The sequence below is a fragment of the Corvus brachyrhynchos genome, unplaced genomic scaffold, assembly GCF_000691975.1.
Source record: "Corvus brachyrhynchos isolate BGI_N302 unplaced genomic scaffold, ASM69197v1 scaffold152, whole genome shotgun sequence".
NCBI classification, from domain to species: Eukaryota; Metazoa; Chordata; class Aves; order Passeriformes; family Corvidae; genus Corvus; species Corvus brachyrhynchos.
The window spans coordinates 5,976,631-5,993,261 of record NW_008237447.1 but is presented as its reverse complement, the minus strand read 5'-3'; the positions used below and the strand labels follow the sequence as shown (position 1 = coordinate 5,993,261).

General features: G+C 38.1%; 1 protein-coding gene across 8 annotated transcripts in view; it reads right to left on the bottom strand.

Moving 5' to 3' along the window:
• ROBO1 (roundabout guidance receptor 1) overlaps positions 1-16,631 on the bottom strand; it is a 704,028-nt gene that overhangs the window by 82,399 nt on the left and 604,998 nt on the right. For all 8 annotated transcript variants that reach the window (XM_008631567.2, XM_017731506.1, XM_017731505.1 and 5 more), the window contains 2 exons: positions 3,122-3,242; positions 393-531 (listed from right to left, as the gene is read on the bottom strand). In XM_008631567.2, coding sequence (XP_008629789.1) covers positions 393-531; positions 3,122-3,242 — 260 coding nt within the window. The remainder of the gene's footprint in view (positions 1-392; positions 532-3,121; positions 3,243-16,631) is intronic.

The window sequence follows — 16,631 nt, the reverse complement described above, 5'->3', positions numbered from 1 at the left end:
ACCAGACTACATTTTATATCCATTGCAATTCCAATACATACCTCTTGATGTTGAAATGTCTTTTACTATTACACATTCTCCAAAACTTTTAGTAATCACAAGAGACTCTTCAGGTGAAGAATTAATCTGTATCTGACATTACTGACTGAACTTGGTTATTTTATGTTATATTTGCCATGTGTTGTTACAACAAAAAACTTGAGACCAGGCTGTTCTTAAGTTTCAAAATAAATTGTAGCTTCAACTAGAGCACAATGGTAATTAGAAATGTCTTACTGGATCAAGCCAGGCCTTTTGTATTCAAGACAAAGAAATGCTAGCTGTCAATCACTGAATGGCCCCATCATATACCAAACTAGATGTCATAAAAAGGGTAACTCCAAGTACTGCACCTTGCTTTTGGTAGCTCCCCATCATCTTTTCTCCATCTCACTGTAGGGACTGGGTCACCTCTTGCCTCACACTTGAACTCCGCACTGTCATCCACAGTTACCGCCAAATTGCTTGGTCTCTTCACAAAAGATGGCCTCTCTAAAGGGAAAGGAAAGGAAAACAAGGATTAATCCAGCAGCTCTGTGTCTGAGTTGCACAGGATCTCTGTGAGGCTGCTCGCAGGTGTCAGTAGGAGCAAGTGTTCCATGCAATAATTTCCAGTGCTGCATTAGAAAGGCAACATTTTCTTTCACCAGCACACATGAAGTAAAACGAGTCAAAAAAGCCCCAGAATGTCCTCTTTGTAGTTTTTGTTTATAAAAACTGCTGCTATCCCTGGCTTAATTTGCAGGACATGGATCCTGGCTCACCAGAGTCAGATTAATTGCTGCATACTTATGCTCAGACTTTCTGGAACAAAAGGGGATCTCAGTACAGGCTGTGTCATTTTGGCAAACCCTGCAAATTTCAGGAAAGGTATTGATACACTTTCATACCTGTAACAGGTTCAAAGCTGTAGGTTGCTGGACTATTGATACGTTCATAGTTCTACACGAGGCTGCAGTACAGTGAGGTTTGCACACTCCCAAGGAAAAAAGCGGTTTTAAACAATTTCTGGAATATTCCAGGAATGACCCATCTAGAAGAGCAGCACTAGATGACAACAGCATGTCCATAAAAGAACTGGGAAAGTTTAACAGGAGAGTGTTTGGCAGGTTCCTTTGCCTAAGGCAGATGAACTTTTTGTCTATAAACCTGTGAAAGCTCTGAGGGAGTTGAGAAGGCAGTTGCATGTTTTGACTTGTATGTATTAAAGATATAAATATCATCCCCCTGGAACTGGAAGAGTCTGAAGCCATTGGCACCATCAGGAAGCGTGAATACCCAAAAATACACCACAAATTTCTCACAGGAGTACAAAACGACCAGACAGAAGGATAAAGAGAAAATCCCATGCTCTTCATGTCTCACATTTCTGTTTGAAAAAAGCAGTTCTAAATATTACTCAGGCTTTGCAGATATAGAGATTCAATATTGCAAAAAGTTAATGGTTCAAAAAAGAAATGTGAACTGAACAAAACCTCATTAAAAAAACCCTTTATTCTCAAGGATGTCCAGACCAGCTGAACACTTGTGTGGTAGAAAACTTAACTTTGCTGGCAATGCCTGGAAACAATGTTAAATGAAACAGCAAGATGATCTTTAAGCTGTCAGTTCTAGCCTGGGTTCACATACAAGAAGTGAGAAATAAAACAGATCTACAGGCATAAATCTAACTGGGCATTAAAAAGATACAAATATAGACCATCCCCTGTCCTGGCCCCTTTCTTGTAGATGCCGAAAAAACGAAACCTGAATGTAAGAAAAGAACATTTCAGATTAAACGTCAGGGTAGGAGCAGTTTGGGGAAGAATATTTAACTTAACTATGCAAGAGAAAAAGGACTGATCTGGTAAGCCCAGGACTGCTGCGCAACTGCAAAACCCACAAGAGGTGCATTGTTCTCCAGATCAGTTTCCTAAAGGAAGAGTAATGGACTTCCAGGAGTTTTTGTCTGCCCATTCATAACACTCTTATTCAAATGCAGAAACGGATAAGGGAAATCAGCACTGATTTAAGGATCTATCTTTGTCACACAATTATTTGGTACATACAAGGAAAGCTTAGCAAGGATCACTTTGAAACTTTCTAATATTACAGTTTCTGGCACGCAATCCTCCCTCTGATCTAAAGCAGAGACCTAAAAGCAAAAGTTCAACTTCTAAATAACCAAACTTCATAAATAGAAGATTAATGTAGAAAAATTTTAATATATGAAGTCAGCATATTTCTAGTGCTTTTTCACGCATATCCAAGTCTGAGTTGAAAGAATAAGGTATATTAAAGATTTCTAGACATAGACTAGTAAGACATTCAAAGCTTTACTGCCCCATTTGAAAACAAAACCTCACTAGTCTCCCCAGGCTGAAAATCTGAAATATGTCTGAAAGGAACAAGAGATGAGGAAAAAGCCAGACAGAGCTCTGCCTGCAATGCATCCCTCTTACAGGTGTTTAGCAGGAGTGGTGTTTTTTCAGCCTAAATTACCAAACGGTCCAGCCCATGATTCCTTGGCTGGCAGCAGACTCGTGATGAGCTATTAACTGGTACAGTTAATTAGGAGCCTGGTGCTGCAGGACTTTACTCATGACTTTCAAGTTTAGATTTTGCTTGAAAGTTCTGAAAGTCTATTTGACAATAAACTCCCTCCCCTAGAGCTTCAAAAGTGTTTAAACAAAACCAAAATAAAACAGTACAGGGGACCAGAAAGTCTTCCTCAGTTTCTAAAGGGTTACGCACTACTTTCTTCCTGGATACTCAGTTTGAACAATTTTAAGATGGTGTAAAAGCTTGTTTCATTAAGGAAACCCCTGCTTCACATGAAACTCTGAACAGTGATCCAGCCATGGACACTGGAATTATTTTCAGTTTGAGAATTAAGTACAAAAGCATCTTCTGATAGGAAAATTGTCCCAGCTGGGCTGCAGAGCCATTAACTTCCTCTTAATTTGCTAGAACACAACCACGAGAAAAACATTTTCAACACAGAAAACGAAATGGATAAGAATGATCTCTTAAAAAAAAGCTTACTAGGAAAAACAAAAGTTGGACAATTTCACCAACATTTTCATTTTAAAGGAGTTCTTACCTAAAACAGTGAGCTCCGCAACTTCACTTTCACGTTCTCCCACCATATTTGTTCCAACACAAACATATTTGCCAGCGTCATTCTTTCTTGTGTATGTGATCATAAGCTTTCCTCCTCTGATCTAGGACAAGTCAAGGATAACAAAAACACTTTAATATGAATTATCAATTTAATAATAATAACAACTTGAAAAATATTTTGTTACAGATAATGAAACAGAACAAGCCATCAGTAATTCTCCATATCACATAAAAAAGTGGAAAAAAATTAATTTTAGCTTAATTTCCTTCTCTGATGCAAAAACCTCGTGTTTTAGTTCCACATCAGTATTTTAAAATCTCTGAGATTTGGACCCTTGTTAGTTTTTTCTTCATTCTGTGTAATGTAATGCTGGCTGTTCACCAGTCTGTTTAACGCCTGTTAGCCAGAAGGACTACAACTCCTTCCCATGTACTGATACAATCAGGTGGAGAGTAAAATTAGCACGAGACATAAATCTCATTTTTACGTCAAGTGCTGCAATTACTTTTTCTTGACAAGAAATATGTGCATGCTATCCTGCTGCTGTCGTGCTCATTACTATTCATGCATTTTGTGTTTGTTTTGGTTTTCATTTCTAAAGGAAGTGAAGGAAATTATTTATTCTTTAGTTCTTCTCACCTTTAAATAAGTAACTTTTAAGGCTGATAAGCAGATGAGCGGAAGCAATTAAATTCTTACAGGGAAATGAATAACATTCTGCTCTTAATTTTGAATTCAGCTTTTGGGAGATAATGGAATTCCAATGATCCCCAAATCACAAAACACACTTACCTTTGTGATTCTGAATCTTATTACGTTATATAAAAATATACATTAAATGCTTATGAAAGTATCTTATCTTCCTTTAAAAGGATTTATTCTCCTGTTTTATTGACCAAATGGTCGAACAAGTTTCAGTTCACCAAATGCAGCAAAATTTGCGTAGGCAGCTGAGTAAGTACCATGTTTACTTTGACATACAAAGAAAGTTTCTTAATTACATAAACTACATTTTGAAGTGCACATATGCTTATGGGCCAAATCACTTATGAAAACCACTGCTGTTCAAGGCAGGAGCGGAAGTGGACAATAAATAAAAGCCACATATGAAGCTACAGGAAAGGGTCTAATGTGGTCAGTGACAAGGAGGAGAGTGTTCTCAATATGAGGTATTTAGCTTGAGTTGCCTGCAGCTAGAAATCTGTCCCTGGAAATTTGACATCTTGAGCAGCGTTGGGCTCTGATTGTCATTGTAGGATGTACAGGCACAAAGATGACAGTCAGTTATTGAGATAAATGGACACACACGTGGAACATAGATAGTGTTGCATACAAATTTCATTCTGTTGCCTTTGGCACTCATTGCTTGAGAGCACAAGAGATATGTCCTTTATCATTCAGAAAGCTGGTAATGCTGAAATTTCAATGGAGATTTGAGGCATGAGGAATGAAAAAATAAAGGTGACCTGCAAACACACATTTTTCAAGAATCTATGTGCATTTTAAGATTGCTGACTGCCTGAACTGGTAAGCAGGAAAAGGGAATGCAAAATATAACTAGAAGTCTATCTATATTGCTGTTTTACATCTCCCTAAATCACATAAAGCAATTTATTTTCCAAATAATGTATGCAAAGGATTTAAAAATCCCACAATTTTTGAATGACTTCCACTTGCATTTTGGGATTGTTGTATATCCAGATACATATGCAGAAATATATACGTTTTATGTGTATAAATACTGACCACACTGGCTATAACAAAGAAATGTATTTATGTATCACAAGAATTTGCCAACTTAAAAACCCATGTAAACTGAAATCAGTGATGTTCGTGCATGTCTTCAGAGCCTAAATCCTAAAGACATCCAGTAGCATTTGTGCTCCTCTGTTATTTTATCACTTTAGAAAATCCCATTCAAATCCACCACAATACGACACAACTGCATATCTTGCACAAATTGTAACCTTAAGCAGGAACAATCCTAGGAATTTCTTGCAAGAATTGCTACAAGACTCTCTTCAAAGCATAGATGGAGAGAAGCATTAAAGCAGAAACATAGAAAAACTAAAAAGTCACTGAAAGCTGCTTTTCTTGCAAGTTATTTGAGATTTAGATAAAGGAGACACAGAGGAAACATTCCCTCATGGATGTTGAGGCAGACTTCCTAAGATGTGACATGCATGCTGAAGGAAGCTGTGCGTACAAGATAGAATTCTGAATGCATTTACAAAGGGGTTTCTTTTGTTTGCTTGGTTGGTTTTCCTAAAACATGAGAAGGGTTTAGAACTTTAGCTACAATGATGGCTATTCCACGTGGAATTCTGATGAATTACACAGCTACAATAAAATGTGCTACCACTAGATATGGAATTACACATGTCTGCAACTGGAGCAGTCACAGATGGCTACAAGGAAGTGAACATCCCCAGGTGGGTAACTACCAAAATTCTTCATTGCATTTTAAACAATTAGGTACTCACCATTTCAATAAGACTCGTCAGTACCTTCAGTTTATTAACATGACATTGCAAATGAAAACTGCAAATGAAAACTATGCAGCTGTGAAAAACTTATGCTGTCTATGTGCAATATTTCTTCTCAATAGGCAATCCCAGAAATACCCATGGACTGTAGACCAATAGCTTTAAGTAAAAAAAGTACACAATGAAAGACATCCATGTGAAATTTGGTAGGAACACATAAAGAAACTCTGCTGAGTTTGTCTTACTAAGTTCATACCCAGTAAGTCCAGTTCACATCCAGTATTTAGAGATGTAAGCAGTCAAATCACCTTTGGAGACAATATATGAAATCTTGCAAATTAGAACTATTCATAGTCTGTGTATACTTAACAGTTAATGAAAGCATTTTAATTTGAGTGCTCTGGCTCTTCTCACATTTTTGCCCCTGCTCCAGAATACACCAGCTGGACTTTATAGCAGCAAATGATATAATGGTTTGCAAAAGTGACAGGCAGTGTACCATTATACCCCAAACCTCTTGAAGAGTTGTGACCATGCTGAATACCAAGAGAAGTCCTTTCTTCCTAGTAAGCAAGATACAGAAAACAGTTTTGTTCCACCACTCTAGTAGATATGGTTGTGTCGTGGGAAAAGAATGGCTTTGCTAACTGCCAGAGCTTAAAGTCTAATTCTGAAACTAAGTGTCATGTTTCATTTATACCAAAATGAAGACAAGGCACTTTTTGACTTTTCATGCCTCTTCAGGATTTTGTTCTGCGCCTACCAGCAAATCTATCAGGGCTTTGCAAGTAGGATAATACAAGAATAGCACTGAATTCTAATAAGAGAAAAAGATTGTGATCAGCATTTCACAGATGATCTTCAGCTGCCTGTAACATGTATGGATTATTGTATGTATGCAAACAAAATATATGATGGTATGGTGACTTACAAAGACTTATTGAAAGCTGTTTTCTATGACCTGCCTGCCTGACCATATTTTGCTCCTCATCAGTAAATTGTTCATTCAAGCAAGTCCACTTCATTTATTTCTTTAAACAATAGTTGGAGATGTTCATACAGAAAACTCTAGGCACCCACAGAGTTAACTAGGTCCAGAATTGTAAATTATGGCCACCCAGCAGCAAAAAATCATATACAAATCATGAATCAACTCAGCCAATAAATCAAATCCATAAAAACTTACCCAAGGGTTCTACAACATACCACCAAGAATTCAGTATAGCTGTACACACATATATTCTTATTCTAAGACCATATTTTATATACCTATGTGCGTTGTGTATATGTGTGTAAATTTCTGTATGTATAAATCCATGCCCATCTGTCTGTGTTATGAAATATTTTTATATATGTGGGTGATTCATTTGCTTTTCACAGAAATGTGGTATGAAATATGAGACAGAATGAAGCCATAAGAGAAATGCTTGGGAAGTCCAAATATAAATGTGAATGACATTTTTTTTAAACTTTCTTTCAGTTCCTAGTTTAATTCTATTTAATAAATGAAATCTGCTCTGTTGCAAAATAATTCTAAAGCAAACAAATTCATAGGAAAATCAAATTTAGACTGCAGAATGAAATACTGACTTTTGGTCGTATAGCCAGGGTTTCTGCATATGTGATATCACAAATTTCATATATTTCAGTCTTCTAGAGTACAGCATACACAACAACTCATTTTCTTTAAATTGAAAGTGGTGGGCATGTGATATTAACCTGCTGCTTTAAAAGTGTACCATTTAATTACAAATAACAATATAACAGTCGAAGTACGAGGTGAGTTCAGGCAATTGCAATTAATAGTGTCACTAGCTGGTATGTCCAGCTTTTATTTCTTAGTTAAGAAACAAGAGAGTTTGTTCATTTCCCTCTGTCTGGTCTAGCATCCCAAAATATCCATATGACAACTCACCACTGCGACAGAGGCTCTGAGGCATGGAACGTCAGCAATAGAAGGCAGCTTTGCAGTTTGAACAAAGTTGAACAAAAAAGAGTACAAATGACTATCTATCTCAAATTTCTATTTAAAAATTCATATCTTGTTCCAAGCCTTGTGAATCCCATGTATTCTTCCCTACCTATTATAGCATGCTTAAATATCAGACACTAGACATCAAAATGTGTTTGGAGCAGGTTTTCGACAATGATTAAAGTTTGTTCTTGTTTAACTTCAAAGTTCAGACAGAGGAGTCTGTCCTGCTTTCTGTTCCATTCTCTGGGACCCCAGGAAGGTACATGCTGCCTCCTCCAGATCAAACACATGAAAAATTCTATTTGAAAGTAGTCTGAAACATTCTTTCAAGTGGTGTTCCTGTGCTGTAAATCTGTCATGACAAAGTGCAAGCCAATTGTTCCCCCCTACCACATAGACCAACAAAACAGCTTTGCAATACAGACAGGCCTGAAGGTAGCCTAAAGGAAGGTGCAAAATGCATAGGAAGGTGGCTTTACGTAAAAAGAAAGTACTTAAGGGAGATAAAATGACAATAGATTCAAGCTGCTGCCTCTGGTACCCCTGCCAATCCAGCTAGGATACATCAGAGGCAGAATCAGATTCAAGTCCCCTCATAAGACTCCTTTTCTCACTTTTCTGGCCTCATTATTAATGGCTGTAACTACAAGAAGATGGATATCTACAAAGGCATAAGGGTTATCTGTGTCCTGAATTGCTTGGTGAATTCAGAGGCAGCTGAGAGTTATTCAGCCCTTGGCATTAATCACAAGTCACCAAATCTCAGAATTACCATATGTATTTGATACTTCACCCATTGAAACTGTAGAAACGGCCAAGATACATGCAGAATGTCATAAATGAAATTCAGAAAAGAAAAATCCATGCCTCAGCATATGCAATTTTCAGAAGTTTAAAACTGTAACAATTCCAAATTAACTTTCTACAAACATTTGGCTTTTGTTAATCACAAAGGAAGATTTAATTCCTAGTAATCTGTATTGGCTCACATTAGTCAAAACTCATTTCTGAACAGACAGCTATGTTTATATGACAATATTTGAACCAGTAAAATACTTCCCTGAAATGCTTTCACAGCTACAGTACAAAACATTTTCTATGCAATACTTCCTTTCTTATTATAAACCAAGATTAAAATCTTACGACAAAAGCATGTTACAACTATCTTCATGGTCTTGAATCTGTTCTACAAGGATCACAAAAAAAAGACAAAAAAGAAGCAAAGGCTTCATAAAGTGTTTTTTACATCGTTATTTACTAAGTACAGAAAACACACTAAACTCAACTAATGGTCAACACATAGGAACATTCTACGGGTCACTTAAATTATATCTGGAACTAGCAATCTTTCTGCAACATCCAAAGGCCCAGCATGGGAATGATGTGTTTACAATGACAACTGTGAAATTTCTGTAAAACTGTAAATTTAACCCCATGCATAAATCTCCCCTGGATGCACTGCTGCATATGTAGCTTTCACTACAATCAGTGATTGAAATCAGAAATAAAAGTGAACTTGAACTGAACTCCATGTCTGGTATGTCTTCATTTCTCTCCCCTTAAGCAAGTCAGATGATTTGAAGTTATCAGTTACACATGAATTTTCTTTTAAGCATCCCCACTACTGTGCTATTCACACACTTCCAAGGATAAAATCTCAGACTAGCCAGGGTTAATTTGCCATACAAAATCTCTCAGTTTTTAATTACGTTACCTAAAGAATCACAAATGCAATAAGGAATAATACTAACATAATAATAATACTAACAATCCACAAATTTAAAAACATATTTAAAAATCCTACCTGGTAACCGTAAAAGAAACTACATAACCCAAATCTCCAGGGGAATTTAGCAGCCTGTTTCCCACTGAGAGTGCCCACAGTGTAAAAGACAGACTAAGGTCACTCTGAGGGGCTGTGTTAAAGTCACCAAGGATGAAGCCAAGGGCCCACCTACATGACCAGACCTGACTCTGCATGTGGCAGATCACACCTAAACCCTGCAGACAGCACCAGGGGTGGAGTGAGGAGAGTACAACCACCATGACTTTCCAAAGGGGTCCAGATTCTGCTGCTGATTCCAAGGGGATTTCATTTCCTAACTGTCATTGCAGATATTGACAATATTGTCTTACTTTTCTGAGTCTGGAGCTAATGTTGGCAGGGTGAAAACATGGATGGATTTAAGACAACTGTATATCGTGGGGTGTATTTCATCAATAGGAAATTTCCTACTTTCCCCTAAGAAAAGAGCAGCTGTGCAGAGCGTGAGTCTTCAACAGCAGAACCCTAACTTTCAATTTCAAACTTTAGAAGGACGGGTAGGTGAAACTTCACCAAGACTTGTAATCTGATGAAAGACATTTCTCAGAGATCTCTCACAGCCACTGTGCTAAAATATGGGATTGTTCAGGGTCCTTATACAGGGTTTTCTGAAGGGAACTTTTCTGACAGGACTCAAGTTATCAAGAGATTTGAAGCAGAAGTTCATAGGTCTTCTTTAACCGTGAGCTCCCACAAGAAAATGAAAGTCCTTCAAGATGCAAAACCAAGGTTCTCCTAGACTTACAAGTACAATTGTGAAGCAACAACAACATCCTCACAGTTTGAGAGGAGGGAATAGAAATGAATTATTCACATTTTTTTCCTGGCTGGTCTGTGCAGCAGGTCATTATTTTCAGCTGTGGCTTCATTCACTCAGTGACCTTCTGAGATGCAGCAGCTTTGGCTCAGACTCCCACTTGTCTCGAAGAGAAGGCACATCCCCTCTCAGCCTGGCTGCCCACTGCTGGCTCCTCACTCAAGGGATGCAAATCTCAGGCTCCCGGATCCTTCCCGTGACCGCTGCACTTCCTGCACTAAATTGCCTGTGAAAGCTTTCCTCCCTGGAGCTGGCACAGCAGCTTCCCAAGGGAAGAAGGATTTTCTGAGTTCCTCTGGGGCTAAACCTGAGCTCTTTATGGCAGAGAACATGAACTGAGAACCAAACTAAGCATATAAAATTAGTCACAGGTGACTAAAATGCAGTGGATTCTTTTATACATGTCCAAGTTTGTATTTTAACAGTTTTAAATTTTGAGACAGACTTGACTTCTCATTCAAAATATTTTCTTTCAAAACTTTATAATCAAGTTAACTTACAAAGACGTTTTGGCCCTGCCAACTAAACACTACAAATAAACAAGTATTTTGCAAAACTAACCTTGAAAAAAATATAAAATGTTTTCTAATGTAACTAAAAACCTAGTGATTCTCTGTCTTTTGACCAAGATGACGTGCCATGGAAATGAGACCACACTTCAAAAGGAGCATATTAGATAACAGGGTTAACCCACGTTAAGTTTCTATTGCATTTATCTCTGACTGAGCCTTATCTCTGACTGAGCCTAAGCTTAGTAGAACTCTTTTATAGTAAATGCTGGACACACAAAGTTGTGAAAACATTAAACCTTTCCCATCATTTGTGGAGCACTGTCAAAAAGAGGAGCATATGCACCACAATGCTGATTTTTCATGAACAGTTAAACATGAAAGTCATATATTAATCTGCCACATTTCACTCTTCCATCACCGTTCACTACAGCTCTCGTGACTGCAGCACATGCAAATCATAAATCACAGATTTCCTTGTGTTTTTTATGGTCTGCACACAAGCCTCGTGTTACAGGACTGAGGTGAAAACCTGCAGTCATAGGCAACCACAAGCAAATCTTGAGTGTAACTTTCATTTCTATTGAAGGAGCACTGAAAAACCCCTGGGCTAGACATTAGTGATACAGAAAGGCCTCTCTGCTTGGAAGATGCTAAAATTTAAACTTACAAAGAACAAGGAGGAGAATGTATGCACAGAGAAGCAAAGAGCAAATCCCCCAATTTCCCCAGCTCACAGAGCAGCCCAGAACCATTATTTTTATGCTCAACTTCAGATCCTCCAGAGAGACTCCACAGGCAGGGAATGACCTGCCGCTCTTGGTCTGCTCACAAACATTCAGCCCTCTGTTGCCACAGACTTTACAACACAGGCTGATCTTCAGCAACACACAGCGAAGCCAGGAGCTACTCGGAGTTTCTCTGACTCATAAAATAAGGCAGCACAGGTTGCAGTCAAGCAGAACAAAGCACACACTGTTCCCATTCTCTATCTGCACTGGGAGCAGCGCTCCCTGATGCTCGCGCGCTTCCCGCTGCTGTCCTTCGACTGTGATACCCCGTGAGCGCTGCTGTTCGTGGGCTGCTGCCGGGCTGGACACTGAGGAACACGCTCCAGTGGCAGCAGGAACAGGCTGCCATCCAGTCAGGCTCTTCTCACTCAGCCCTTGCCTTTGGAGCTGCAAACCCTTACTGCTCAGTGTATAAATGGAAGTGGTTACCTTATGAAAAAGCCGAGAATGAAGAGACTGAAGCCTGAAGAGCAAAGCCTCTTGCCTTGCCTTGTCTGCTCGCGGCTGGGGGCTGCCCGAGCTATTCAGGGGGGCTTTGGAGCCCTGCTGGGATAATTGCTTCCTTTGCAGCAGTTCCTGGCTATTCTTCTCAGATGCCACAGTGGGTTTAAACTCCTGGCACAGTTCTTGTTGTTGTTAAAAGGGTATTGTAAACTGCACCAATGGAAAAGGCTGAGACAGAAATGTGGCTGGAAGGGGGGGAGAAAGTGTTCTGGACACTGAAAATACTAGCTGCTTGACTTTTCACATTTGTATTTGCAAAGTAAAGTGAACTACAATCTAGCCAGGCAGGTTCTGTATGGAAATCAGTCTCCTGTTTGCTGATGTTTGCTATTATTGGAACAGGCTTGTAAAAATGGCAGAGAAATTTAAATTACTCTGCACTTTATTTTCCTGTTTTATCTTGTGTCTATGTGCGTGCCTTTTTTAGAATTAGTACTATCCTAACATAAATGAGCAGCTTTGATGTCTTCTGTGGGAGCAGCGTAAAAAGAACATCATGAATAAGAAGCAATCTTTACAGAAAACTAAAAGTGTTACTTGATCAGATTTCAGTTCACTTGGTACAAATTACCTTTTTTATGATAGTGACAGGAAGTTAAAAACTGCAATATGCACTCCCACAGTATACTTTCTTCCCCCAAAAACACAGAAAGAGCCCACACTATGCTTCCAAAACATACAAGCACAAATATTGAGACTGAAGTAAACACTTAACTTTTAAAGACATTACTGCTTCTTTACCAGCTACTTAGCATGACAAACAGAAAAAAAAAAAAAAAAAGTTATACTTTTGCACTTAAAAGACTCATCTACATCACATTCTGGCTGAATTTTTCAAAAGAAGATGGCAAAATTTAGGAGTCCATGGCTGCTGCAGAAGGTGTGGGGTAGACAGCATTTCTGCCTGTCAGATGGACACACTGATATGTCTAGGTAGTTGAATTTGCAATTCCACTTTCCAAACCTGGTCCTGAATGTTGATCACCAAAAACATGCTGCCTGTAGCCCTTGGCATGCAATGCACTGAGTGCCACTGGACCCATGGAGACCATTTACAAATGGGACAACTGGGAGCTGCCCTCCACAGAAAGTCTGAACTCACCACTCCTGAGACACTCTCTGACTCCAATCAGTGTCCCAAATATGTACAAATATTTACAGGGAAAATATTTTAGAGCAGCATTTCTTTGCGTTGTAAGAAAAATGATGCAAAAAACCACACTAAAGAGTGCCAGGGAAAGTTGACCCATGTGAACAGGCAAGGAAGACAGTTTCTAAAGGACTGTCTTGATAACATCCATGCAAACAAAAGACCTTATCAATAAACTTCCTTAGTCTTCTTGTCTCCTTTTCCAACACAAGTACTAACAGGATTGACCCCCATTGCAATTACAGTATGTCACATCAATACCCTGATGTCTGCACCAAGGTATAAGCTTAGAGAAAAGTTTGTTGACAATAAAGATCACCCTTGTTTATCTTAGAGGATACAGATCCACTGTTTTCATTTATTTATATCTAGAAAAGATAAATAATTGATATTTGCTACTCTTGCCAATTAATTTTTAATGGAAGACTCACAATATGGTTTTCAACTTTGAATAAACATTCAGAATTAAAAGGAAAAGATCTGATCTAAGAAATATTCAGCTAATCTAAGAAACAATCAAGTAGGCATAGTATATTGCATTGCACTATTAGTGACTATCCTTCATGAGTTTCAATCAGACTTTTTCTAAGACAGCCATACTGATGACTTTGGAAGACAAAAGAAAGCCAAGTTCTACTGAAAATGGAAGTTAATCATAACCAGAAAAGTAATAATTTCAGAGAACGTTTGATGAAGAGGGTAAAAGAAGTGTTCTGATGATTCTCTTCTCCTTTCAAGTAGTTCCATGTGTTATTGCACATTTGACCGAAGTGCCATAAAATCTTAAATAGTTTTGTCCTTTGATGAGATTCACTTTCAGTGGATTGCAATGAAATACTGCATGTTTTCCCAGATCTAAAGTTTGGCAAACAATGTTTAGTAGAATATATCATGAATATTTTTACTGTATTTCAGAAGAATGCTTAAATATTCTGAAAGTTTCTGAAAACAGGAATTCTGGACAATCCTACTAGATTCAAAATTTTGTTTGAGATCTGGCAGAACTAATGCATAAATGCTGTATTACAGATATTATTACTGGCACTTTCAAACATGCATGCCAAGAACAATCTGATATGCAGGCCATTCTATGCATGGAATATTAAAATATTTGCTGTATTTAGAGCCTTTAATAATGTGTTAGATTTGGATCTTGGCTCACTGTGCAAACTAATTTCATAGTGAGATTGCCTGGAAATTTACCACAAAGGTATTACTTTATGATCCTTTAGTTTATGATTAGTTTATGAACTTTTCAACAAATGCTTAAAAGAAATTCACCTTGAGGCAGAGGACTGGGCCTGACATACTTGCAGCCCAAGCAGCAACTCTGTCCCTGAGGCATGAGAGGAGGCAAAAACCAAAGCAGAAAGAGGGATTTAATGAGATGCACACTTCCTTGAGGAGCAAAAGAACAGAAGCTCATTAAGTGTGGACTTGGAAGAAAGAAGGTATACACACAGGATTCCACTGGAAAGGAATTTCATATACTAAGTTAGTCAGGTAGGCACACAGATATCAGAGTGGCTTCAAGTGTTTCTTTTTCTGTACAATCATGTGGCTGAAAAAACAATACTTCGCCTTTTCAGAAATCTCTTTCGTGGAACTGTCAACTACTCTTCCAACACTTCCCAAGGGAAAAACCTTTGGATCACACCTAACTGGAGTTAGCGTAATCGTTACACTATTCAAAGTTTTCAGACAAGTCTAAGAGAAGGAAAATTACATAAATCTAATTGAAAGGAGTGTTTTTTAAGGCTTTTTACCTAAAAGACTGTGTTCAAAGTGTTAATAGAGAGGACAGAAGAGGATACAACCCTGTCCCAGTATCATCTCAGCTCTCCCAGCTGAATGTAAAGTGGACAGAGATAACTTTGTAAATCATTTGAATGCTGCAGACTGGTACCTAGGTACAATGTTTGTAGACTTATTTTCAAGACTGCATTTTGTAGCAAGTAAGATGCAAAGAATACAAAGGCAAAAACTATTAGACTGTGGGCTGCTTGGGGTTAAGAGTAATCTCCTCTATGAGCAGAAACAAAAAATCCCTTTGCATTTTCCACAGCACCTGAATAAATACATCATCTTTACCTTATAAAACTTGTCAACACTAGTACTATCAATTCTCCAATGAGAATTTGTGGAAGTCCTTTGAAACAATGCTCAGAGAGAGAATTAATTGATTTTGGCGTCTCTTGGTTTCATTGCTTCATGAACACAAAACTGATGGCCATTAACAGCATCCAGAAGTAGGTCTGGCCAATCAAACGGCCTACGTGTTTTATCAGAGGACAATCTCAGAAAAAAAAAAATGAACTCTGCTAAGAGCACATGAGCACATTAAGAATCATAGAAGTGTTAAGGTTGGAAAAGATCTTCAAGATCAGTGAGTCCAACTGTTAGCATAGAATATATTAAAACAGTATTGTAATACAACTTGGAAAATCTGTGTCAACAGGCTTCTCTTATGAAAGAGCTCCCTTGGCTAGTTATCAGTGCCACAGACAAGTATTTGTAGATACCATTTTCTGGATTAGGAAAACCAATCCTGTTTTAATTAAAATCAGTTTATTACCCAGTGTGATACCTTGGTAAGAAAATTCCAAATAAAAGGTCCTTAACCTGTCAGTAACTAGAACTTATTCCACAAAACCAATACTTAATGCTGTTATTTTGTCTGGCACCACACACTTTTTTGCACTGTGCAGTAGGTATGAACATGCCCATTTTCAAATTTAAATAGAAAATGCTTCTTCACCTTTTTATTTTTATTTGTAGTCATACGGTTGCTGTTTTGATAATTAAGGAAAAGCAGAGCTAAAGCTGGAAGTTTTAAAATTTCACATCTATTTTAACACAAAATTAGGAAGAAATACAATTCTCTCTCAAAAATCAACAAGACATATTCCTATGAGAAAGCAATGAGGGACTGAGATTGGTGTTTAAGTTGTGTTTTTTTAAAGAGTGTAGGTTGATAAAGGCTCCAAATGCACAGGTATCCCTAACATCACAAGCTGTAATGATGTGTTAACCTTGGTGACAGCCAGAAGAGAAGGGTCAAAGGTTCAGCTGGCATCCCTGGGGGGGATCCTTCAAGGTGAATTTGAGACTCATTGACAGGGCAGCACAGTAAAACTGACATTGCCGTCTGAGAAACGTACATGCTACAAAGAGCAAGAACTGCCTTTTTCTTGAACTTGCTGTTCACAGCAGTAGAAAAAATGGTCTTTGTTGAGATGGTTAAAGTAGGGAGAACACAGCTCGCTACCAGATGAGATCCTAAAAGAGAAGAGTTATAAAGATTACGCCTCTTTTTGAATTGAAAATAATTATTAGAGCAGGCTTGCCATTTAATTTATTCTGGTTGATCCAGCTACTCTTAATTTTGCCTATTTTAGAAGTTATTTCCCCATGTCCTACTTAAAAAGGTTC